A 24,200-nucleotide genomic window follows, 5' to 3' on the forward strand; every position below is an offset into this window, starting at 1 on the left:
CCCATAGGGTCAGAAGTAGTGCACTATATAGGGAATAGTGTGCCATATGGAACGCATACCAGGGGTCAGAGAAATCCAAAAGAAAAAAAACGAAAAAAGGCCAAATCCTAACCGGACATGCAAGTGAGTAACTTAAATATTTTTTGCATAAATCTGATGTTGCCATCTGACTAAGGTTTGACTGAGTTACGCGTGTTTTTCAAGTAAGGAATCATCCCTAATCCCTATATAAAAGAGCAACAATCCCTTGAAAGCCAAATGGAGATCTGACAGTGTCTGTCTGTCTATTTATATATAAAAATAATTTTTGGTTTGGATAATCACATATTCTCGTGCTGTGGCGAGCGTAGGCCCCGTCACCTCCCCCCAGCGGTGTGCTGTTTAAACAGTTAGAATCACTTCATAATTCAAACGTATCGTTATTAAGAACACGGCACACAACAAATATTATATTGCTAGTTATATCAAGCTCGGATCAAGCTAGTAACCTAGGTAACTTTATATATCTTTCAATATCCCCACACACCTATACTCCCTTCCCCCTCGCAGCCCCTTAGCCCAGACGTTTACCTGATTTTACGATTCAGATCCCCAAACATGCTCCTCCACAAGCACAAAACTAAAAGTAGCTAAAAGTTCAACAAAAGACATTGTAGAGAAAGGACTCAGTTAGTTCAAGAAGGGGAGAATCTTGGCTCTACACTTCAAACCATAGTTCTAGAATTCCTAAGAATCCCCAGAATTGCTTAGTGGAACCCTGTATGTCCTATATAGACAGAAACCAATATGAATGAGGGTTTTGGCCTCTGAGTTGAGAATATATCCAGATTGTTTTATTGTTAACAGTAAAGAGGCCATTCTTCTTTCTTGGGACACTTCAGTCTTCAGGTGGTGCATGTAGATACAGTACGTTTTAGAACAGGCCAGGGAGAAAAACAAGGCTGACAAAAGCTAAAACGAGGGGAAACAGATAAGGACGAGGAAGATAATTGTCGTAAAGGAAAAAGGGTAAAAATTAAATAACACACCTCTCCCACTGGTCAGGTTTGACCTATCAAACCCCTACATCCCAAAGAAGGACATCCCTATGGGCAGACAGGAAGCACTAATAACCAAACCAAATCAAACCACCGTTACGGTCAGAAGAATCAGGGTATCAACAGTACTGGCGGTGTATCTGTTATTTTATCTGTGCATTTCAAACCTGGACTGGACCAAACCTTGGCCTTGGTTGTGTGATCACTGATCAGGAAGAGCTTTGTTTTTAATCATCAGGTCAAGTGGGTTGAGTTCAGCTCTCCTATTGGCTCTACAGCCGAGACTTGGCATTCCGTTAGAAGTGTCTGATCTGTTAGGGTAGGTAAAGCCAGCTCAAAGATTGGGAATATAGGTTGGATAGTTAAACCTGTAAGCCTGTTAAACCTGTCACCTTCATCTGTTGGGGCTAAAACTAGCCAGGCTGGGTATAGAGGATCGGGCAATGGTTGGACATGGAGGGTGGAGGGGACTGATTATACCCCAAATTCCTCCATGGGGTGAGGATAAGGGGGTGGATCTTTATCTGAAACTCCTCCATGGGCTCCATGGCTATGAGTGACAGTTGTTTAAGATGAACCAGATGAGACGCAGAGGACAGGGAGGGCGTTATAGCTGAAAGCCCTCCATGGGTGCCTCCTGCTGGGGGAAGAGGAACTGCTGATTGGCCTGGTCCACCGGAGGAGCCAGGCTCTGGTCCTCCTCCTCCACTCCAAAGTAGTGCTCTATCAGATCAAAGGCCTTCTGGTAGATCTCTTGATTCTCATGACTCTGAAGGAACTCTATCTTATCCAGACCTGGAGATGGAGAGACATGATCTATTCATACACATGGTAGATTATGCAAGTGTGTGTCCTGTATGTATGTCCTGTGTGTGTGTCCGTCTGTGTGTGTCCTGTATGTAAACTCAGCAAACAAAAAAGAAAGAAACATTCCCTTTTTAGGACCCTGTCTTTCAAAGATAATTCGAAAAAATCCAAATAACTTCACAGATCTTCATTGTAAAGGGTTTAAACACTGTTTCCCATGCTTGTTCAATGACCCATGAACAATTGATGAACATGCACCTGTGGAACGGTCGTTAAGACACAGACTGTAGGCAATTAAGGTCACAGTTGTGAAAACTTAGGCTCCTAAAGAGGCCTTTCTACTGACTCTGAAAAACACCAAAAGAAAGATGCCCAGGGTCTCTGCTCATCTGTGTGAACGTGCCTTAGGCATGCTGCAAGGAGGCATGAGGACTGCAGATGTGGCCAGGGCAACAAATTGCAATGTCCGTACTGTGAGACGCCTAAGACAGCGCTACAGGGAGACAGGACAGACAGCTGATCATCCTCGCAGTGGCAGCCCACGTGTAACACCTGCACAGGCTCGGTACATCCGAACATCACACCTGCGGGACAGGTACAGGATGGCAACAACAACTGCCCGAGTTACACCAGGAACGCACAATCCCTCCATCAGTGCTCAGACTGTCCGCAATAGGCTGAGAGAGGCTGGACTGAGGGCTTGTAGGCCTGTTGTATGGCAGGTCCTCACCAGACATCACCGGCAACAATGTCGCCTATGGGCACAAACTCACCGTCGCAGGACCAGACAGGACTGGCAAAAAGTGCTCTTCACTGACGAGTCGACTCTTCCTAGAGCTGGCCGCCCGGACAAACCGAGCCGCCCGGACAAACTGAGCAATCGGGGAGAAAGGCCTTGGTCAGGGAGGTGACCAAGAACCCAATGGTTACTCTGACAGAGCTCCGGAGTTCCATTCCGGAGATGGGAGAACCTTCTACAAGGACAACCATCTCTGCAGCACTCCACCAATCAGGCCTTTATGGTAGAGTGGCCAGACGGAAGCCACTCCTCAGTAAAAGGCATGACAGCCCACTTGGAGTTTGCCAAAAGGCACCTAAATGACTTTCAGACCATTAGAAACAAGATTCTCTGGTCTGATGAAACCAAGACTGAACTCTGGCCTGAATGCCAAGCATCACGTCTGGAGGAAACCTGGCACCATTCCTACGGTGAAGCATGGTGGTGGCAGCATCATGCTGTGGGGATGTTTTTCAGCGGCAGGGACTGGGAGACTAGTCAGGATCGAGGGAAAGATGAACAAAGCAAAGAACAGAGAACCTTGATGAAAACCTGCACCAAAGTGCTCAGTACCTCAGACTAGGACAAAGGTTCACCTTCCAACAGGACGACCCTAAGCACACAGCCAAAACAACACAGGAGTGGCTTCGGGACAAGTCTCTGGATGTCCTTAAGTGGCCCAGCCAGAGCCTGGACTTGAACACGATCTAACATCTCTAGAGAGACCTGAAAATAGCTGTGCAGCATCGCTCCCCATCCAACCTGACAGAGCTTGAGAGGGTCTGCTGAGAAGAATGGGAGAAACTCCCCAAATCAGGTGTGCCATGCTTGTAGTGTAATATGCAAGAAGACTAAAGGCTGTAATCGCTGCCAAAGGTGCTTCAACAAAGTAGAGTGATCGGTCTGAATACTTATATAAATGTGATATTTCAGTAAAAAAATATATTTTATATAATTTGCAAAAATGTCTAAACTGTTTTTTTGCTTTGTCATTATGGGGTACTGTGTGTGTGTGTAGATTGAGGGGTAAAAAAGTCAAGGGGTCTGAATACTTTCCAAATGCACTGTACGTACTATAGGCCTCTAAGAGAGAGCAGTAGGGGTTGATGTTTGCATATACATACCATAGGCCTCCTCTATGAGAGAGCAGTAGGGGTTGATGCCGGTACCACTGGGTCCTGCATCCTGCTTGGCCTCTTGGTCTCCCAGTCTCAGAATGTTCTCCAGACCGTTCAGAGACACCTGGACTATCTTACTGTCCATCACTGTCAACAAGTCACACAGAGGCTTGATACAGCCCAGGTTCACCAGGTACCTAGAGAGAGAGGGGAATAGAAAGAAAATACAGATTTAAAAAACAAAGAGAGAGAGAAGGAGAGATGCATTGAACCTCAAAGAAAAATAGGGAAGAGAAAGTGTGTCGTCGAAGAAAGAGAAAGGGAGAAAGAGAGAGAAAGAGAAACCTAAGTAATAAATATGGAACGTGTTTGGTACAATCCAGACGCTTGCCAAATGCCGCGGCCTTGAGACAGGAGTGTTATTGTCTCGTGACATTCCAGGGAAAAAGAACTGCAAAGACACTCAATATGGACAAACAGCTCCCAACCAGGCCTCAGACACACGCAAGTTCACCAAATGTAGCTCCTGTCTGATATCACCGGCACAACGCAGGAATTTAAGGATGCACACCATGGAAAAACACCAATCCACCTCTTCTAGACCCCTCTCCCTTTCCTATTCCGACATGACAGGATTCTTGACCCCTCCCCCTTTTCTATTCCGACATGACAGGGTTCTTGACCCCTCCCCCTTTTCTATTCCGACATGACTAGGGTTCTTGACCCCTCCCTCTTTTCTATTCCGACATGACTAGGGTTCTTGACCCCTCCCATGGTCAATCTCTGATCTGAAAGGACAATAGGTGAAAGCAATAACAGGTAATACCAAAACAACAACTCCAGCCACCCCTTTCCTGGTTCTACCCTTCTATCTATACTATAATTACACCTGCTGTCCTGGTGAGAGGTACGGGTCATATCTCCTCTGTCCTGGTGAGAGGTGCGGGTCATAGCACACCTGTCCTGGTGAGAGGTACGGGTCATATCTCCTCTGTCCTGGTGAGAGGTACGGGTCATATCTCCTCTGTCCTGGTGAGAGGTACGGGTCATATCTCCTCTGTCCTGGTGAGAGGTACGGGTCATATCTCCTCTGTCCTGGTGAGAGGTACGGGTCATATCTCCTCTGTCCTGGTGAGAGGTACGGGTCATATCTCCTCTGTCCTGGTGAGAGGTACGGGTCATATCTCCTCTGTCCTGGTGAGAGGTACGGGTCATATCTCCTCTGTCCTGGTGAGAGGTGCGGGTCATATCTCCTCTGTCCTGGTGAGAGGTGCGGGTCATAGCACACCTGTCCTGGTGAGAGGTGCGGGTCATAGCACACCTGTCCTGGTGAGAGGTGCGGGTCATAGCCCACCTGTCCTGGTGAGAGGTGCGGGTCATAGCCCACCTGTCCTGGTGAGAGGTGCGGGTCATAGCCCACCTGTCCTGGTGAGAGGTGCGGGTCATAGCCCACCTGTCCTGGTGAGAGGTGCGGGTCATAGCCCACCTGTCCTGGTGAGAGGTGCGGGTCATAGCCCACCTGTCCTGGTGAGAGGTGCGGGTCATAGCCCACCTGTCCTGGTGAGAGGTGCGGGTCATAGCCCACCTGTCCTGGTGAGAGGTGCGGGTCATAGCCCACCTGTCCTGGTGAGAGGTGCGGGTCATAGCCCACCTGTCCTGGTGAGAGGTACGGGTCATAGCCCACCTGTCCTGGTGAGCGGTACGGGTCATAGCCCACCTGTCCTGGTGAGAGGTGCGGGTCATAGCCCACCTGTCCTGGTGAGAGGTGCGGGTCATAGCCCACCTGTCCTGGTGAGAGGTGCGGGTCATAGCTCACCTGTCCTGGTGAGAGGTGCGGGTCATAGCCCACCTGTCCTGGTGAGAAGTGCGGGTCATAGCCCACCTGTCCTGGTGAAAGGTGCGGGTCATAGCCCACCTGTCCTGGTGAAAGGTGCGGGTCATATCGCCTCTGTCCTGGTGAGAGGTGCGGGTCATATCTCCTATGTCCTGGTGAGAGGTGCGGGTCATATCTCCTCTGTCCTGGTGAGAGGTGCGGGTCATAGCCCACCTGTCCTGGTGAAAGGTGCGGGTCATAGCACACCTGTCCTGGTGAAAGGTGCGGGTCATATCGCCTCTGTCCTGGTGAGAGGTGCGGGTCATATCTCCTATGTCCTGGTGAGAGGTGCGGGTCATATCTCCTCTGTCCTGGTGAGAGGTGCGGGTCATAGCCCACCTGTCCTGGTGAGAGGTGCGGGTCATAGCCCACCTGTCCTGGTGAGAGGTGCGGGTCATAGCACACCTGTCCTGGTGAGAGGTGCGGGTCATAGCACACCTGTCCTGGTGAGAGGTGCGGGTCATAGCACACCTGTCCTGGTGAGAGGTGCGGGTCATAGCACACCTGTCCTGGTGAGAGGTGCAGGTCATAGCTCACCTGTCCTGGTGAGAGGTGCAGGTCATAGCCCACCTGTCCTGGTGAGAGGTGCAGGTCATAGCACACCTGTCCTGGTGAGAGGTGCAGGTCATAGCACACCTGTCCTGGTGAGAGGTGTGTCATATCTCATCTGTCCTGGTGAGGTGGGTGTGGCTTTATACCTGATCTGTTCAGGCATTCCTCCGGAGGTGGCGTTAGTGATGGCCCAGGCTGCTTCCTTCCTGGTTCTAAACTCTGCCTTCTGCAGGATGTCGATCAGCACAGGGAAGATGTTGGCATCAATCACCGTCTAGTAGAGGAGGAGGGGAGGAACACGAGGAGGGGGAGGAACACGAGGAGGGGGAGGAACACGAGGAGGGGGAGGAACACGAGGAGGGGGAGGAACAAGAGGAGGAGGAGGCACACGAGGAGGAGGAGGCACACGAGGTACACGAGGAGGAGGAGGTACACGAGGAGGAGGAGGTACACGAGGAGGAGGAGGTACACGAGGAGGAGGAGGCACACGAGGAGGAGGAGGCACACGAGGAGGGGGAGGCACACGAGGAGGGGGAGGAACACGAGGAGGGGGAGGAACACGAGGAGGGGGAGGAACACGAGGAGGGGGAGGAACACGAGGAGGGGGAGGAACACGAGGAGGGGGAGGAACACGAGGAGGGGGAGGAACACGAGGAGGGGGAGGAACACGAGAGGACGAAGAGAGAAAAGTAGTTGATAGAAAGATAAGAGATGTCTTACTAAACTGGAGAGCAGCACAAACCATTTCCTTTATTCAAACAAAAAAACTAAAGAAAATACCTAGTACCTGGGTCTTGAAGATCTCTTTGGATCTCTATAGTCTCTAAACTGTACCAGTCTGTGTTAAGCATCTGTAGAGAACTGTAGCTGTATGTGGACACCTGCTCGTTGGACATCTGTACAACATGTTGTCGCTAGCTAACGTGTGTCTGAGATGTCTCACGCTCTACACCACGCTGCTACAGCAGGAATACTCACGGTACACAACCATTTGCCTCGAATGTCTAATAGCGTTTGTGCGACTGCTCGGCGCCATGGAAAACCATTTCATGAAGCTCCCGACCAAACAGTTCTTGTGCAGACGCTGCTTCAAGCGGCAGTTTGGAACTCAGTAGTGAGTGTTGCAACCGAGGACAGAATTTTTTTTATACGCTACACGCTTCAGTGGTCCCATTCTGTGAGCTTGTGTGGCCTACCACCTCGCGACTAAGCCGTTGTTGCTCCTAGACGTTTCCACTTCACAATAACAGCACTTACAGTTGACCGGGGCAGCTCTAGCAGGGCAGAAATGTTATGAAATGACTTGTTGGAAAGGTGGCATCCTATGACTGCGACACGCTAAAAGTCACTGAACTTTGTGCTCGATTTTATACACCTGTAAAACAACGGGTGTGGCTGAAATAGCCGAATCCACTAATATGAAGGAGCATCCCCATACTTTTGCCAATGTCATGTACAACTATCATAAACATGTCTGTTTATTTGTATGGTACCGGTAGAGTCCGTATGTCTGTCTGTGTGTAAAGTCTGGACCACACCTGTATCTGAGCCCTGTTGCCAGCTGTGATGTTGGAGACGGTCCAGCAGGCTTCTTTCCGGATGGACTCTTTAGGACTACTCAGCAGGTGGAGCAGACAGGGCAGGGCTGAACAGTTCAACACCACCTGTGTCTGGATGTCATCTCCAGTAACGATGTTCCCCACTGCTCTCAGAGCAGGAGACGCCACTTTGTAGTCTGTGTGCCTGAGAGAGAGAACATTCAAAAAAAAAAAAGTTACTACGCTGAGGCCCCTGAAGTCTACGCACACACACACACACACACACACACACACACACACACACACACACACACACACCAGCAGCTCAACGAGGCGCCTGCAGACACACTTACATGAGCAGCTCTACGAGGCGCCTGCAGACACACTTACATGAGCAGCTCAAGGAGGCGCCTGCAGACACACATGAGCAGCTCTACGAGGCGCCTGCAGACACACTTACATGAGCAGCTCTACGAGGCGCCTGCAGACACACTTACATGAGCAGCTCAACGAGGCGCCTGCAGACACACTTACATGAGCAGCTCTACGAGGCGCCTGCAGACACCGGAGTCGATGACAGCCTGGATCTTCTCGTTGGGTCCATCAGAGAGGTAGGACAGAGCCCAGCAGGCGTCTGCTAACAGATCGGAATCACTGCTGAACAACAGTCTAGACAGGACTTGCAGACAGGGGGACACCTGGGGGACAGAGGACAGACAGGGGGACATTTAGTGTATTCTATCAGAGAGGTAGGAAAGAGCCCAGCAGGCTCCTGCCAACAGATCGGAATCACTGCGGAACAACAGTCTAGACAGGACCTGCTAACAGGGAGACACCTGGGGGACAGCCAGGCAGGGGGACAGCCAAGCAGGGGGACAGCCAGGCAGGGGGACAGCCAGGCAGGCAGGGGGACACCTGAGGGACCCAGACACCAGGGGCACAGACAGTGGGACTACCCTTTTGTAGGCCCAATTTCTACATTTGGTTGTGCATCAGCAGTCACTCAATTAGCCCATGGCAGCAATTTTTGGGAGGAGGATAGTCGACATGCTCTCTAGCGGCTAATCTAAACTTGTAGTAAGCGTGGTCAAACTACCAACCGCGGTGGGGCCAATTGATGCTCAGTTATATTAAAAACAGCAAACATTTGCCTCAACCCCATGGCAAAATGTGTAGAACTGCAGCTGACTTGCTTTAAAACAGAAACATTTTCTCTGCGCCCCATGGGAAATGGGCAGAACTGCAGGAAATTAACGTAATAACATTTTTAAAAAACATTGCTATCACGAGGGGGGGCCGCTAAAATGTTTTGCTCGCGGTGGGAGGGGGGGGGGGGGGGCTCCAGAGCACTCAGGACCTCAGACTGGGACACCTTCCAACAGGACAATGACCCTAAGCACACAGCCAAGACAACAGAGGAGTGGCTTCGGGACAAGTCTCTGGATGTCCTTGAGTGGCCCAGCCAGAGCCTGGACTTGAACCCGATCAAACATCTCTGGAGAGATCTGAAAATAGCTGTGAAGTGAAGCTCCCCATCCAACCTGACAGAGATTGAGAGGATCTGCAGAGAAGAATGGGAGAAACTCCCCAAATACAGGTGTGCCAAGCTTATAGCGTCATACCCAAGAAGACTTGAGGCTGTAATCGCTGCCAAAGGTGCTTCAACAAAGTACTGAGTAAAGAGACTGAATACTTATGTAAATGTGATATCAGTAAATTTTTTATATACATTTGCAAATCTGTTTTTGCTTTGTCATTTCGGAGTTTTGTGTAGATTGATGAGGGAAATAAACAATTGAATCAATTTCAGAATGAGGCTGTAACGTAACAAATTGTGGAAAAAGTCAAGGGGTCTGAATACTTTCCGAATGCACTGTATGTATTTATTCTGAGTACGTTAATGTTGTGTCAACAGGAAAATGCGACAGATCCTCTCCAACATGACATTTCTTAATTTGTTGATTAATATTTCTAAGTAATATCCTAAAAAAATAATTAAATGCCAGGATAATAACAAAGTATAAATGGCATGTTTCAAACAGGTTTAATTAAAAAGCATAGCCATGTAAACAAGTGTACAAACAGAATTGTGACCTCCCCTCACGCTCTAAAATCAGATATTCTCATGACATCACACCTCTGAAATCTGATCTTCTCATTCTGATATGACATCACACCTCTGAACTCTGATATCCTCATTCTGATATGACATCACGAGTTGCACTCAGATATTCCCTTTGTAAAATGCATAGGGATGCATTCTGTGCTAAGTCAATGATTTCGATAAGAGAAACCGATATTCGAACACGCCCTCTCTCCTTTAGCACTACTGATAGGGCTGAATACTCTGCCCTCTCTAACCCTGTAACATCCCATTACTGTAAGGGAAAGGTGACAAAGGAACCATCTAAGTGTATTGGGACACAGCCAAGAGCAGGTCCTTCACCTTGAGTGAATCTGAAGTAGTTTAAAAAAAAATGGCTTCCTGTCCTTCTATTAATGCCAATAGAGAAACAGAGTTGAAGAGAACGATAACACTTTAGCCGATTGACAGAGTGAGAGAAACTCCTGCCTCGTCACGTACCGTCCCCTGGTCACATGCTCAGTCTCTGAGTCACTGGGGCTTTTGTTTGTTCTGGCTGGCCAGAGTCACTAGCAGATAAAACCCATCAGCTAGCTAACAGACGGGCATAACACAGCATTACAGACAAGTTCCATTCAACCCAGACCGAGTCAAATGAGACCTCATCACCTACATCAGTGCACCACTTGTGATCAGGGACTATAGGCGTCCGGATGCCAAAAGACTGACTTCATCTAGCTAGCGGTTAAGGTTCAGATTCAGAACTCAATGAGCCACTTGCTTTCAACTCCAAGCTGTTAACCTACATATTTATTTGAGCTAGCTGTTACCGTTTAGATTCAAGGAGATGTGAATGTAGCAGCATACACACCAAATAGAGGTTAAATATTGCTTTTTTGTGTGTTGTTTAAAAAAAAGAAACAAGAGTGGTTGTGGTTATGGGAGCACACACCAAACAGAGGTATTCATATTACTAAGCAGACATACGAAATTGTTTTAAGATGGTGCTTACATACGGAATTGTTTTAAGATGGTGCTTACATACGAAATTGTTTTAAGATGGTGCTTACATGCGGAATTGTTTTAAGATGGTGCTTACATGCGGAATTGTTTTAAGATGGTGCTTACATGCGGAATTGTTTTAAGATGGTGCTTACATGCGGAATTGTTTTAAGATGGTGCTTACATGCGGAATTGTTTTAAGATGGTGCTTACATATGGAATTGTTTTAAGATGACCATACCATGGATCATTTAGCCATTTGATTTAGAATTTTAGGACCCCTTTAGACAAGTGCCGTGACACTTGTTTGGGGGGGGGGGGGGGTCGTAGTGCAAAACGGAAAACATCATCGTGTTCGTGACAATCTCCCCTTTCCACATAAGTTTGTAGTGGTTCGGACAGCGTCTCAGAGATCTGGGGCCTTATTAATACAGCGTCTCAGATACCTGGGGCCTTATTCATACAGCGTCTCAGATACCTGGGGCCTTATTCATACAGCGTCTCAGATACCTGGGGCCTTATTCATACAGCGTCTCAGATACCTGGGGCCTTATCCATACAGCGTCTCAGAGGACCAGTATTCAGAGTCGTCGAGTAGGAATGCTGATCTAGGATCAGGTCCCCCCCCCCGTCCATGTAATCTAAAAGGACCAGTATTCAGAGTCATAGAGTAGGAATGCTGATCTAGAATCAGGTCCCCCCCCCCCGTCCATGTAATCGTATTAATTACGATCGAAATGGCAACATTGATCTTAGAGAAGCACTCCTACCGTGAGACGTTAAATTAATATAGGGTTGGGTTTTACCTTCTCAAATACAGGTGGGGGGCTCTTCCCCCTGCACAGGTTAGACAGAGCCCACACTGCATTCCTGGTCATGGTCAGTCTGGTTGATTTAGTCAGAAGCCTGGAGAGGAACCGGGGAGAGGAACCGGGGAGAGGAACCATGAGCTCTCTTTTTATATGGAGTAGTAGATAACATCAGAGGACACAAGACATAAACAGTAGTGTGTGTTTGTGTGCTCTCACATTAATAGTGGTGGCAGGATGTTACAGTTGAGTACGTAGTCTCTGCACACTGGACTGTCCCCTGCTATGTTACCCAAAGCCCACACCGCCTGGGAGAGAGAACGCAGAGAGAGAAACTAGGTATAAATTATAGATGGTCTTGTAATACATTTTTTCCATGACTGTTTAGATCTACATGGGTCGGCCTTTACCTGTTCCTGAACATCTTCAAAGTCCGAGTTGAGTAGTTCTATAAAGATGGGTACTGCTCCTGCCTCGATTACTATGTTAGTCTGCATGGACGTACCTGATGCTATGTTGGTCAGGGCCCAGGCTGCCTCAAACTACACACAGACACACACACACACACACACTTTATTAATGACACATTGGTATTGATAATAAAACTTGATGATACAAAAAAACAAAAAAAACATACAATGACAGAAATATTATTAGAAATCGCAATAATTAAATAGATATCCACAATGAATTACTAGTCATTCAAGCCTGACCATCATCCATTTTTCCAGTCTGGGTTAACTTTTATATATTTTACCAATAAAAACTGTTTTCCTAATATTATTTCCAAAGGTCTCACCTGTAATGTGCAGTTGACGCTCCTCTTCAGGAACTCTACAAACCTCTCTACAATGCCTGGGGTGTTGATGACCTCATCAATAGGCGGATTGGGTTCTGGAACAGATCAGACAAATCAAATCAAATGTATTTATATAGCCCTTCTTACATCAGCTGATGTCTCAAAGTGCTGTACAGAAACCTAGCCTAAAACCCCCAAAGAGCAAGCAATGCAGGTGTAGAAGCACGGTGGCTAGGATAAACTCCCTAGAAAGGCCAAAAACTAGGAAGAAACCTAGAGAGGAACCAGGCTATGAGGGGTGGCCAGTCCTCTTCTGGCTGTGCCGGGTGGAGATTATAACAGAACATGGCCAAGATGTTCAAATGTTCATAAATGACCAGCATTGTCAAATATAAGAGAATATATGAGTAATAGTGTAACAATTTAGCACCATAGACTCAATCTTTACCACCCTAGAGGGAGGTAGCTGAATCATTTGAGTTAGTGCTGGGCTTGGAGCAAAAGCCTAGCAGACCGAGGGTCCTGAGGGTCCCCAGGAGGGCCAGCGGCCTGAGGGTCCCCAGGAGGGCCAGCGGCCTGAGGGTCCCCAGGAGGGCCAGCGGGTCCCCAGGAGGGCCAGCAGGACTAGGGGTGCACAGCCATACGCAGACAGGTTACATAATAACCTGATGATATTCACTGAACAGCCTGGTACCTTTGGACAGTAGTTTCCTGAATGACTGTGTTGTAGTGAGTTGGAGCTCTGGGTCCTCTGAGAAGAGCATCTCCACCAGGTCTTTAGTTAGGACTCCTTCCTCTGTGGCTGTAGAGGTGACATACGTGTCGACCAGTGGACTCTCAAACATGACTCCTTCCTCGTTTAACATGTCAACGTTTCTCCTCTTGAACAGCTGCCAAATACAGGAGAGAAACACAGCAGTGTGTTCGCTGTGGCCCTAGGCCGTTTTATGTTGCTATAGATTCTGCTTCCTGAGCTAGGTGCCCTCCTCTCTCCTGTTTAGACACTAGCAGTGGGCTAGGTGTTATAGGGTAGGTGTTATAGGCTAGGTGTTATAGGCTAGGTGTTATAGGCTAGGTGTTATGTTGTGTACCTGTCTTCTGTTTAGACACTAGCAGTGGGCTAGGTGTTATAGGCTAGGTGTTATAGGCTAGGCGTTATACAGGTGGGTTATGGTGTGTACCTGTATCCTGTTTAGACATAAGCAGTGGGCTAGGCGCTATAGGCTAGGCGCTATAGGCTAGGCGCTATAGGCTAGGCGCTATAGGCTAGGCGCTATAGGCTAGGCGCTATAGGCTAGGCGCTATAGGCTAGGCGCTATAGGCTAGGCGCTATAGGCTAGGCGTTATACAGGTGGGTTATGTTGTGTACCTGTATCCTGTTTAGACATAAGCAGTGGGCTAGGTGTTGTAGGCTAGGTGTTATAGGCTAGGTCCTATACAGGTGGGTTATGTTGTATACCTGTATCCTGTTTAGACACTAGCAGTGGGCTAGGCGCTATAGGCTAGGCGCTATAGGCTAGGTCCTATACAGGTGGGTTATGTTGTGTACCTGTATCCTGTTTAGACACTAGCAGTGGGCTAGGCGCTATAGGCTAGGCGCTATAGGCTAGGCGCTATAGGCTAGGCGCTATAGGCTAGGCGCTATAGGCTAGGCGCTATAGGCTAGGCACTATACAGGTGGGTTATGTTGTATACCTGTATCCTGTTTAGACACTAGCAGTGGGCTAGGCGCTATAGGCTAGGTCCTATACAGGTGGGTTAGTTTCTCTACCTGTTGCTCTCGTTTCTGCTTCCTCAGCTGGATACCCTCCTCCTCTCTCCTGCGTCTCATCTCCTCCACATTCAGGGCTTTGTTCTTGTAACTGTTCATCCTGTGGTTATCCTTCGCTGGACTGGCTGACGGCTCTGAAAACACACACAATCTTCATTACAAATCATCTCTACTAATCCAATCTTTTACAGTACTTTTTACAAAGTTAGTCATAGAACGGTTAGGCATTTAACAAAATGAAGTTTAGCAACAGATGGCAGGAAAATCACTGCCAAGAGAAGGAACACAATTTCCAAGGAAGCAGACTCTTCCAGGGATGTCAGTGTGTGTGTGTGTGTGTGTGTGTGTGTGTGTGTGTGTCAGATCCCAGGGAGTAATACCGCTTGGTTAAGCCCCAGTATAACAAGCTCCAGGACACAGTTAAAAATACACTGGAGCATATGCTGTGCAGTACACACACACACACACACACACACACAGTTATGCAAACTCAGTCTTACATGCAGCCTAAGTTACTGTCTCTGACTATCCACTCACAAACCTAATAAGCACCCAGCAAAAACACACACAGAAAAAAACAAACGCCCGCATAAACGCGCACACACACTTATCACAGACAAAGCTCTACTCTCCAGCAGTGAGCTGTCAGACAGAACAAACACATTTATTCAGGTGATTTAATTGCAGAGTTAGCAGGAAGCGCCTGAACTGCCAGCCGCCTGACAGCTGGCCAAACTTCCCCGACTCAGCATTTGTGCAATCATGGCACGCAAAGCAGCCAGACTGGGAACCAGACCCACGTCACCAGAACCAGCCAGACTGGGCACCAGACCCACCTCACCAGAACCAGCCAGACTGGGCACCAGACCAGAGTCACCAGAACCAGCCAGACTGGGCACCAGACCCACGTCACCAGAACCAGCCAGACTGGGCTTCAGACCCACGTCACCAGAACCAGCCAGACTGGGCACCAGACCCACGTCACCAGAACCAGCCAGACGGGGCACCAGACCAGAGTCACCAGAACCAGCCAGACAGGGCACCAGACCAGAGTCACCAGAACCAGCCAGACTGGGCACCAGACCAGAGTCACCAGAACCAGCCAGACTGGGCACCAGACCAGAGTCACCAGAACCAGCCAGGCTGACCCACGTCACCAGAACCAGCCAGGCTGACCCACGTCACCAGAACCAGCCAGGCTGACCCACGTCACCAGAACCAGCCAGGCTGACCCACGTCACCAGAACCAGCCAGGCTGACCCACGTCACCAGAACCAGCCAGGCTGACACACGTCACCAGAACCAGCCAGACTGGGCACCAGACCAGAGTCACCAGAACCAGCCAAACTGGGCACCAAACCCACGTCACCAGAACCAGCCAGACTGGGCACCAGACCAGACTCACCAGAACCAGCCAGGCTGACCCGAGTCACCAGAACCAGCCAGACTAGGCACCATGGAGTGTGATTGTAACGTCACAGGCGAAGTGCATGGCCTTATTTCTATTACAGCATATTGGATGACTGTCATTCATATTCCGTTCACCCAGTTCAATGTGACATCAATAGGTTTAGGCTATAATTTTCCCTACACCCATCATGAGGTGGCAACAACCTAGCCTATAAATGAAAGTTTACAACTTAAGTGCACACAGGTTGAGAGAAAAATGTGAGTAATCAAGTGGGACAGACAGACACGTTCAATAACACCTTGCACACTATTGCCTGCGTTAACAGTTGAAGTTGGAAGTTTACATACACGTTAGCCAAAAACAGTTTTTCACAATCCCTGACATTTAATTCTAGTAAAAATTCCCTGTCTTAAGTCAGTTAGGATCACCACTTTATTTTAAGAAAGTGAAATGTCAAACTAATAGTATAGAGAATGATTTATGTCAGCTTTTATTTCTTTCATCACATTCCCAGTGGGTCTGAAGTTTACATACACTCAATTAGTATTGGGTAGCATTGCCTTTAAATTGTTTAACATTTGACCCAAGTTTCGGGTAGCCTTCCACAAGCTTCCCACAATAAGTTGGATGAATTTTGTCCCATTCCTCCTAACAGAGCTAGTGTAACTGAGTCAGGTTTGTAAGCCTCCTTATTTGCACACGCCTTTTCAGTTCTGCCCACATTTATGGGATTGAGGTCAGGGCTTTGTGATGGCCACTCCAATAGCTTGCCTTTGTTGTCCTTAAGCCATTTTGCCACAACTTTGTAAGTATGCTTGGGGTCATTGTCCATTTGGAAGACCCATTTGCGACCAAGCTTTAACTTCCTGACTGATGTCTTGAGATATTGCTTGAATATATCCACATCATTTTCCCTCCTCATGATGCCATCTATTTTGTGAAGTGCACCAGTCCCTTCTGCAGCAAAGCACCCCCACAACATGCTGCCACCCCCGTGCTTCACGGTTGGGATGGTGTTTTTCGGCTTGCAAGCCTGGGTCTAGGCTGATTTATTTTGATTTTCCCATGATGTCAAGCAAAGAGGCCCTGAGTTTGAAGGTAGGCCTCGAAATACATCCACATGTATACCAATTGACTCAAATTATGTAAATTAGCCTATATGAAGCTTCTAAAGCCATGACGTCATTTTCTGGAATTTTCCAAGCTGTTTAAAGGCACAGTCAACTTAGTGTATGTAAACTTCAGTAGTAGCCTACAGCAAAGTGTGATTAAATCATTTTAAACTAGGTAACAATTTCTGCTAGTTAGTTTTTGCTACCACGTGGGGTTTAGCTTGCTTGAGCCTGCTAACTGACTTGTGTTAATTCACCTGTTTCCATACACGTTTCATTTTAAAACATTTATCTTACAAAGGAGTTGTTTAATCTAACTGCTTAACGATTTATCTGTACATGGAATTGTATTTGGGCTTTTTTTTACTCATTTTTTCCTCATCTTTACAGGAAAATGCCACAGGCACTATCTGATGTGTGGAGACATTTCACTGCAGCTAATGTAGAAGATGTACATTTGCAAATAATGTGCCAAATCATATGTGAAGCATGTAACAAAGATGCAGAATCATCTGGCCAAGTGCATAAAGTTCCCTCAGCGCTCACAACAAGCAACCTCTGACAAAAGTCCCTCTACTTCTATTTGAGGTGAAAATGATGAATCAGACACCTTATCGATAGCAACAGCTCATGGTCCTCCTGGAATCAATTATTTTTTTGACTCAATGGAAGAACGAACGTAATCAGAGAAATGCTGATGAATGTCTTGCTCGAGCTGTGTATGCAACTGGTTCACCTCTGATGCTCACAGGCAATGTGTATTGGAAGAGATTTCTGAATGTTCTTCGCCCAGCATACACCCCTCCAACCAGACATGCTTCATCTACTCATTTCCTGGATGCAGAGTTCAAGAGTTCAAGTGAAGGTCAAGCAAATCATAGAGAAAGCAGACTGTATTGCAATCATCTCTAATAGGTAGTCGAATGTTCGTGGGCAAGGAATAATTAACTGCATCTCCACCCCTCAACCAGTATTCTACAAGAGCACAGACACGAGGGACAACAGACACATCGGTCTCTACATTGCAGATGAGCTGAAGGTAGTCATCAATGACCTTGGACCACAGAAGGTAGTTTCACTGTTGACAGACAATGCTGTGAACATGAAGGCTGCTTGGTCTAAAGTGGAGGAGTCCTACCCTCACATCACACCCATTGGCTGTGCTGCTCATGCATTGAATCTGCTCCTCAAGAACATCATGGCACTGAAAACAATGGACACACTCCACAAGAGAACCAAGGAAATGGTTAGGTATGTTAAGGGTCATCAAGTTATAGCAGCAATCTACCTCACCAAGCAAAGTGAGAAGAATAAGTGCACGTTGCAGTGGTGTTGTCATCATGTTTGACAGTCTCCTGGAGGGGAAGGACTCTCTCCAAGAAATGGCCATATCACAGTCTGCCGATATAGACAGCCCCATCAAGAGGATCCTCCTGGATGATGTATTTTGGGAGAGTGGTAAACAGCCTTAAACTCCTGAAACCTATAGCAGTAGCCATTGCACGGATTGAGGGAGACAAATGCCATCCTGTCTGATGTTCAGACTCTGCTTGCAGATGTAAGAGAAGAAATCCGTACCGCCCTGCCCACTTCACTGTTACTCCAAGCAGAGGAAACTGCAGTTCTGAAATACATCAAAAAGCGTGAAGACTTCTGCCTGAAGCCCATACATGCTGCAGCGTACATGTTGGACCCCAAGTACGCTGGCAAGAGCATCCTGTCTGGTGCAGATATCAACAAGACCTATGGTGTCATCGCTACTGTGTCTCGCCACCTTGACCTGGATGAGGGAAAGGTTCTTATAGGTCTGGCGAAGTACATTTCCAAGCAAGGGCTTTGGGATGGAGATGCAATATGGCAGTCGTGCCAACATATCTCATCAGCCACCTGGTGGAAGGGACTTTGTGGATCTGAGGCTCTTTCCCCTGTTGCCTCCATCATCCTCCAAATCCCACCAACATCAGCCGCCTCAGAGAGCAACTGGTCCTTGTTTGGGAACACACACACACACCAAAGCACACAACAGGCTGACCAATACAAGGGTTGAAAAATTGGTGGCAAATTTGAGGCATTTTGAGCTTGACAACGAGCCATCCTCAACAAGGTTGGAAAGTGACAGTGAAGATTGAGGCCTCAGAGTCTGATGTTCAAGAGGTGGACATTGAGGAGGTCCAGGGAGAAGACATGGAAGCCTGAGAGGAAGACAACCAAAGCTTTAGTTTCTAGACTATAATTTTACAGAGATGCGATGGATCATTGGGGATCATTCAATAATCCCTTCCCTTTGTTTTTCAGTGAAATCATCCCATGTGAAGAGTCAACTCATGTAAGTAAAGTTCAATTCGCAAACACATTTTTTTTTTAAATGTTTATTTCTATTGGAAGGACTTAATAATTTGCAATTATGTCTACTTATGATAAGGTAAAGGGTTTATGTTTCTGTCTCCATATGATATGGTAACTATATCCAATGTATAAAAAAAAACATCTACATTTAAAATGGTATTAATTTGCATATATTTCCGTTAATTCCCATATATATCTTCCCTTTAATTCCCACAGAAAGTTACCACCTCTGAATATTCCCCAAAATGTGCAACCCTACCCAAGGCTGAAAAATGGCAAAAGAGCTGAAAAATGGCAAAAGAACATTGGCTAAGCTGAAACACTAGTGTGAGCCAATAGCAAATGAATGGAATGGAACGTTCGCAGAGCCTATTTTGATTGGAGTGAAGCTTAGAATTCCATTTCGCCTAAAATGGCACCAAGAAAAATGTATCCCTTCTTTGGACGAAATGTAAAAATAATTTGTGTAGAAAGTAAACATCAGCATCTCAATGGTGTCAAGTTTGCTTATGTCTGCATAATGATGAAGTAGGAGAAAATTGTTAAATGTTTCACTATTTCTGGTCTAGCGATCGATGACATCAGAGTACGCTGCCCAACCTTACGTAATTCGAAAGAGGAGATTATCCTGATTAAAATGGTGTCCGACTTGGGAAAAAAATCTAAATATAAACATTGCGAGATATTTGGCGAAATACACCAGCATGCTTCTCCATAGGAAAACAATGGGGAGAGCTCAGCGTTCCAAGGGCAAAAGGTATTTCGGGGCTAGCGTTTGACAACAGAGTACGCTACCCAGCCTTACATAATTAGAAAGAGGAGATTCTCAAGTTTAAAATGGTGTCCAATTTGAAAAAAAAAATCTAAATATACACATCGTGAGATATTTGGCAAAATAGACAGACATACCTATACTCCCCTACAGTAAACAATGGGACGACCTTATTTGTTGTCGTTTACATTTGAACCTGTTAGGGCTAGGGGGCAGTATTTACACGGCCGGATAAAAAAACGTACCTGATTTAATCTGGTTACTACTCCTGCCCAGTAACTAGAATATGCATATAATTATTGGCTATGGATAGAAAACACCCTAAAGTTTCTAAAACTGTTTGAATGGTGTCTGTGAGTATAACAGAACTTATATGGCAGGCAAAAACCTGAGAAGATTTCATGCAGGAAGTGGCCTGTCTGACAAGGTGTTGTTGTTCTTGCCTTTGTTTATTGAAGACTGAGGATCTTAGCTGTAACGTGACACTTCCTACGGCTCCCATAGGCTCTCAGAGCCCGGGAAAAAGCTGAACGATATCGAGGTAGCCTCTGGCTGAAACACATTATCGCCTTTGCCAAGTGGCCGATCAGAGGACAAAGGGCTTAGGCGCGTGCCCGAGTCGACCCAGTGATTTATTTTCTTTCGTCTGTTTACCTAATTGCAGATTCCCGGTCGGAATATTATCGCTTTTTTATGAGAAAAATGGCATAAAAATTTATTTTAAACAGCGGTTGACATGCTTCGAAGTACGGTAATGAAATATTTAGAAATCTTTTGTCACGAAATGCGCCGTGCGCATGACCCTTATTTACCATTCGGATATGTCTTGAACGCACGAACAAAACGCCGCTGTTGGAACATAACTATGGATTATTTGGGACCAAACCAACATTTGTTATTGAAGTAGAAGTCCTGGGAGTGCATTCTGACGAAGAACACCAAAGGTAATCAAACTTTTCTAATAGTAAATCGGAGTTTGGTGAAGGCTAAACTTGCTGGGTGTCTAAATAGCTAGCCCTGTGATGCCGGGCTATCTACTTAGAATATTGCAAAATGTGCTTTCACCGAAAAGCTATTTTAAAATCAGACATATCGAGTGCATAGAGGAGTAATGTATCTATAATTCTTAAAATAATTGTTATGCTTTTTGTGAACGTTTATCATGAGTAATTTAGTAAATTGTTAGTAAATTCGCCGGAAGTTTGCGGGGAGTATGCTAGTTCTGAACGTCACATGCTAATGTAAAAAGCTGGTTTTTGATATAAATATGAACTTGATTGAACAAAACATGCATGTATTGTATAACATAATGTCCTAGGTGTGTCATCTGATGAAGATCATCAAAGGTTAGTGCTGCATTTAGCTGTCTTCTGGGTTTTTGTGACATTATATGCTAGCTTGAAAATGGGGTGTCTGATTATTTCTGGCTGGGTACTCTGCTGACATAATCTAATGTTTTGCTTTCGTTGTAAAGCCTTTTTGAAATCGGACAGTGTGGTTAGATTAACGAGAGTCTTGTCTTTAAAATGCTGTAAAATAGTCATATGTTTGAGAAATTGAAGTAATAGCATTTCTAAGGTATTTGAATATCGCGCCACAGGATTCAACTGGCTGTTACGTAGGTGGGACGATTTGGTGCCACCTGCCCTAGAGAGGTTAACTACCAGCAACGTGGGCAGGTCTCATTGCCATCAATAGCAAAGCAGGCATTGTGACGTAGAACAATAAAATGAGAAAAGAACATCCGGAACACAATAGAACTAAGAGGAGCTGGCAGGGTGAAAAACACCCTAAAATAACGCCTGTTTTCCGTGATTACTTCAAAACTATCAGCTGGGACATATGGTAATATTATGAAACTGGGCTCCAAAGCAGATGCAATGAACTAGTTTTTATGAGAGAGAGAAAAAAAAAAGCATTGTTAAAAATATCATGTGCCCAGCCTACCCAGAGGAGGATGGACACTAGCCGTCCTCCAGCTACACCATGGTCCTACCCTAAAGAGTGCTTTTGAAGCTACTGTAGCCCTTCATTGCAAAACAGTGTGTTTTAATTAATGATTTGTTGACAAATATATTTACTATAGTTTTATCTAAAAAAAAAAAAAGTGTAACTTTAATGTTTCACTATTTTTATGAAATTCACTGAGGAGTATGGTCCTCCCCTGAGGAGCCTCCGCTGCTTAATGAGCATTCCCAGTAGGCGGTAATACAGTCAGAAATTCAACAGAGTATGATAGCTTTTGCTAACGATAAGTTAGTTCAGTTATGAACCTCAAGTTGTAGCAACGTTAAAGGCTTAGATAGCTAGCGTAACGCTAACAAGTTAGCCAACTTAACTTGTCAACAAAACAATGTTTTATGTGACCCGCCCTAGTTAACTCTCAGTAGGTATCAATATGAAAGTAACATGGATATGACTGGTTGCTCATTTCACTAAGTAACTCGCCAACTAGTTAAATTGACCGGCGTTAACATGTTTTGCTAGTTATCTAACAACCTGCGTACTACTTGCTTCCATATTAACCTGGTAAGACAGCAAAAAGCTAACTACCAAACGTTAGCAGGCGATGCAACGTTAGTTGGCGTTCGCTTCTGAAATTGCCAACTCATGTCATTTGTAGACTTTCTTGAAGGACACGTCGCCTAAACAACCAAGATAATACTGTACCAGTGAAAGGTTGCAAATGTGTAGGTGAAAACAATAACAATAGCTTGTTAGCTTTGACAATCATGTATTCGACCACGCAGTATTCTCTAGTCCCGTGTATGAACCATACGGTCTACAAACACAACATCATAACTCACCCATTTTATCTTAAATGACAGATACTTCTTGTGTTTAGAGATAAATCAATTGTAATCCTCTTTCTCGGTTTGCTTTTCAGAATTTACTCCTCACAAACAATATGTCGTCGGAGAAATACGGAAGGCGAGAGATGTCAAATTTAATACCACAGTTTCCCACGGACGCTAGTGGGCGCAAATACGGCGCTAATGAAATGATTGCGCAATACATTGTCACAAATTATATCAGTGGAATGTTCTTCTGATATAATTTGATAAAGATGTCCACTCACTGTTTTCATGAATTTTTAATTATGAAAAAATGTATAAACATATTTCAATATCCACCTCTCTCTCTCTCTCTCTCTCTCTCAGTTCAGTTCAAGGGGCTTTATTGACATGGGAAACATATGTTTCAATTCAATTCTATTGGCTTTAGTGACATGGGAAACATATGTTTACATTGTCAAAGCAAGTGAAATAGATAATAAACAAAAGTGAAATAAACAATATAAAATAAAATATATACAGTGTTGTAACGATGTGCAAATAGAGTCTCTCTCTCTCTCTCTCTCTCTCTCTCTCTCTCTCTCTCTCTCTCTCTCTCTCTCTCTCTCTCTCTCTCTCTCTCTCTCTCTCTCTCTCTCTCTCTCTCTCTCTCTCTCTCAATTCAGTTCAAAGGAACTTCATCGGCATAGGAAACGAGTGTTTACATTGCCAAAGGAAGTGAAATAAACAATAAACAAAAGAGAGAAGACACAAAACATCAACAAAAACATCACTCTCTCTTTGGCCTTGAAAGCTCTCTCTCTCAATTTCAATTCAATTCAGTAGACTTTATTGACATGGCAAGTTACATTTCTTACATTCTCGAAGTAGACATATAACAAAACAAATGGTGTGACCAACAGCAATAAGGCATCAATAATTATAGTAGTAGTGGAAATGTGATTACCATTAACAGCAACTACAACAACAATATTAACGACAATAGTAATACATTAAAGCAATAGTAGTTGACCAGTCTCAACCTGACAGAGAAGCCACATGGTATGTGGTATGACACAGTCTCTCTCGCTCTGTCTCTTTTTCCCCGAACAAATTGTGGTAAATTACTGTTCTCTTTTGTCCTACGATGTCCTGCTTGGGCCTCCACAGAGAGGCGCAGTACATAAAACCACCCGCAGGGGGCAGTGTAGCATAAGCAGTGAACTAACAGGATGGACAATTAGCTGATTCTTTGATCAAATCCAGGGCTACAGTTGACATGCTTGTCTTCACTGTGAGTAAGGTGAAAGCCCATGTGACCGATAAGGTGAATGACAGCTGGATCCAATCAGATTGCTATATCATGTGATGTGGTTAGCTGATGTTTTAAAATACCTACTGTATTCAGGCATCGTGAGAGTTGGATTGCGTCTGCAATGTAGTAAAACCGAACGTTTTTGGAAAAGTAGACCCCTGCCTTTTGGCTGATCCATTTGTGGTTTCAGGGTGGGTGAAAACAGAGTTGGGGGGCTGTGGAATCGGTGAGGGTAACCAGAAGAGGTCTTGTGATAATTGTTTGTTTTTCTGCTGGTCAGAGGCAGCAGGCAATGGGGGTGTA

At 45.8% G+C, this 24,200-nt stretch overlaps 2 protein-coding genes across 2 annotated transcripts; both read right to left on the reverse strand.

The window, feature by feature from the left end:
- Positions 1 to 139: 139 nt before the first annotated feature.
- Positions 140 to 22,749, reverse strand: kpna6 (karyopherin alpha 6 (importin alpha 7)). The gene is made up of 12 exons (XM_029732830.1): positions 22,616 to 22,749; positions 14,168 to 14,301; positions 13,091 to 13,286; positions 12,397 to 12,491; positions 12,008 to 12,139; positions 11,817 to 11,905; positions 11,595 to 11,694; positions 8,238 to 8,401; positions 7,704 to 7,908; positions 6,312 to 6,439; positions 3,747 to 3,937; positions 140 to 1,832 (listed from the first exon to the last, which is right to left on the reverse strand). Exons 1-12 carry the CDS (start codon positions 22,617 to 22,619, stop codon positions 1,645 to 1,647), a joined length of 1,626 nt encoding a protein of 541 aa, XP_029588690.1. The 5' UTR covers positions 22,620 to 22,749; the 3' UTR covers positions 140 to 1,644.
- Positions 4,474 to 6,305, reverse strand: LOC115174137 (calcium-binding protein P-like). Its single transcript, XM_029732831.1, has 2 exons — positions 4,699 to 6,305; positions 4,474 to 4,632 (listed from the first exon to the last, which is right to left on the reverse strand). The coding sequence occupies exons 1-2, from the start codon at positions 6,271 to 6,273 to the stop codon at positions 4,624 to 4,626; spliced, it is 1,584 nt and encodes a 527-aa protein (XP_029588691.1). The 5' UTR covers positions 6,274 to 6,305; the 3' UTR covers positions 4,474 to 4,623.
- Positions 22,750 to 24,200: the final 1,451 nt, after the last annotated feature.

Source organism: Salmo trutta, chromosome 34 (assembly GCF_901001165.1).
Source record: "Salmo trutta chromosome 34, fSalTru1.1, whole genome shotgun sequence".
In the NCBI taxonomy this organism is placed as follows: Eukaryota; Metazoa; Chordata; class Actinopteri; order Salmoniformes; family Salmonidae; genus Salmo; species Salmo trutta.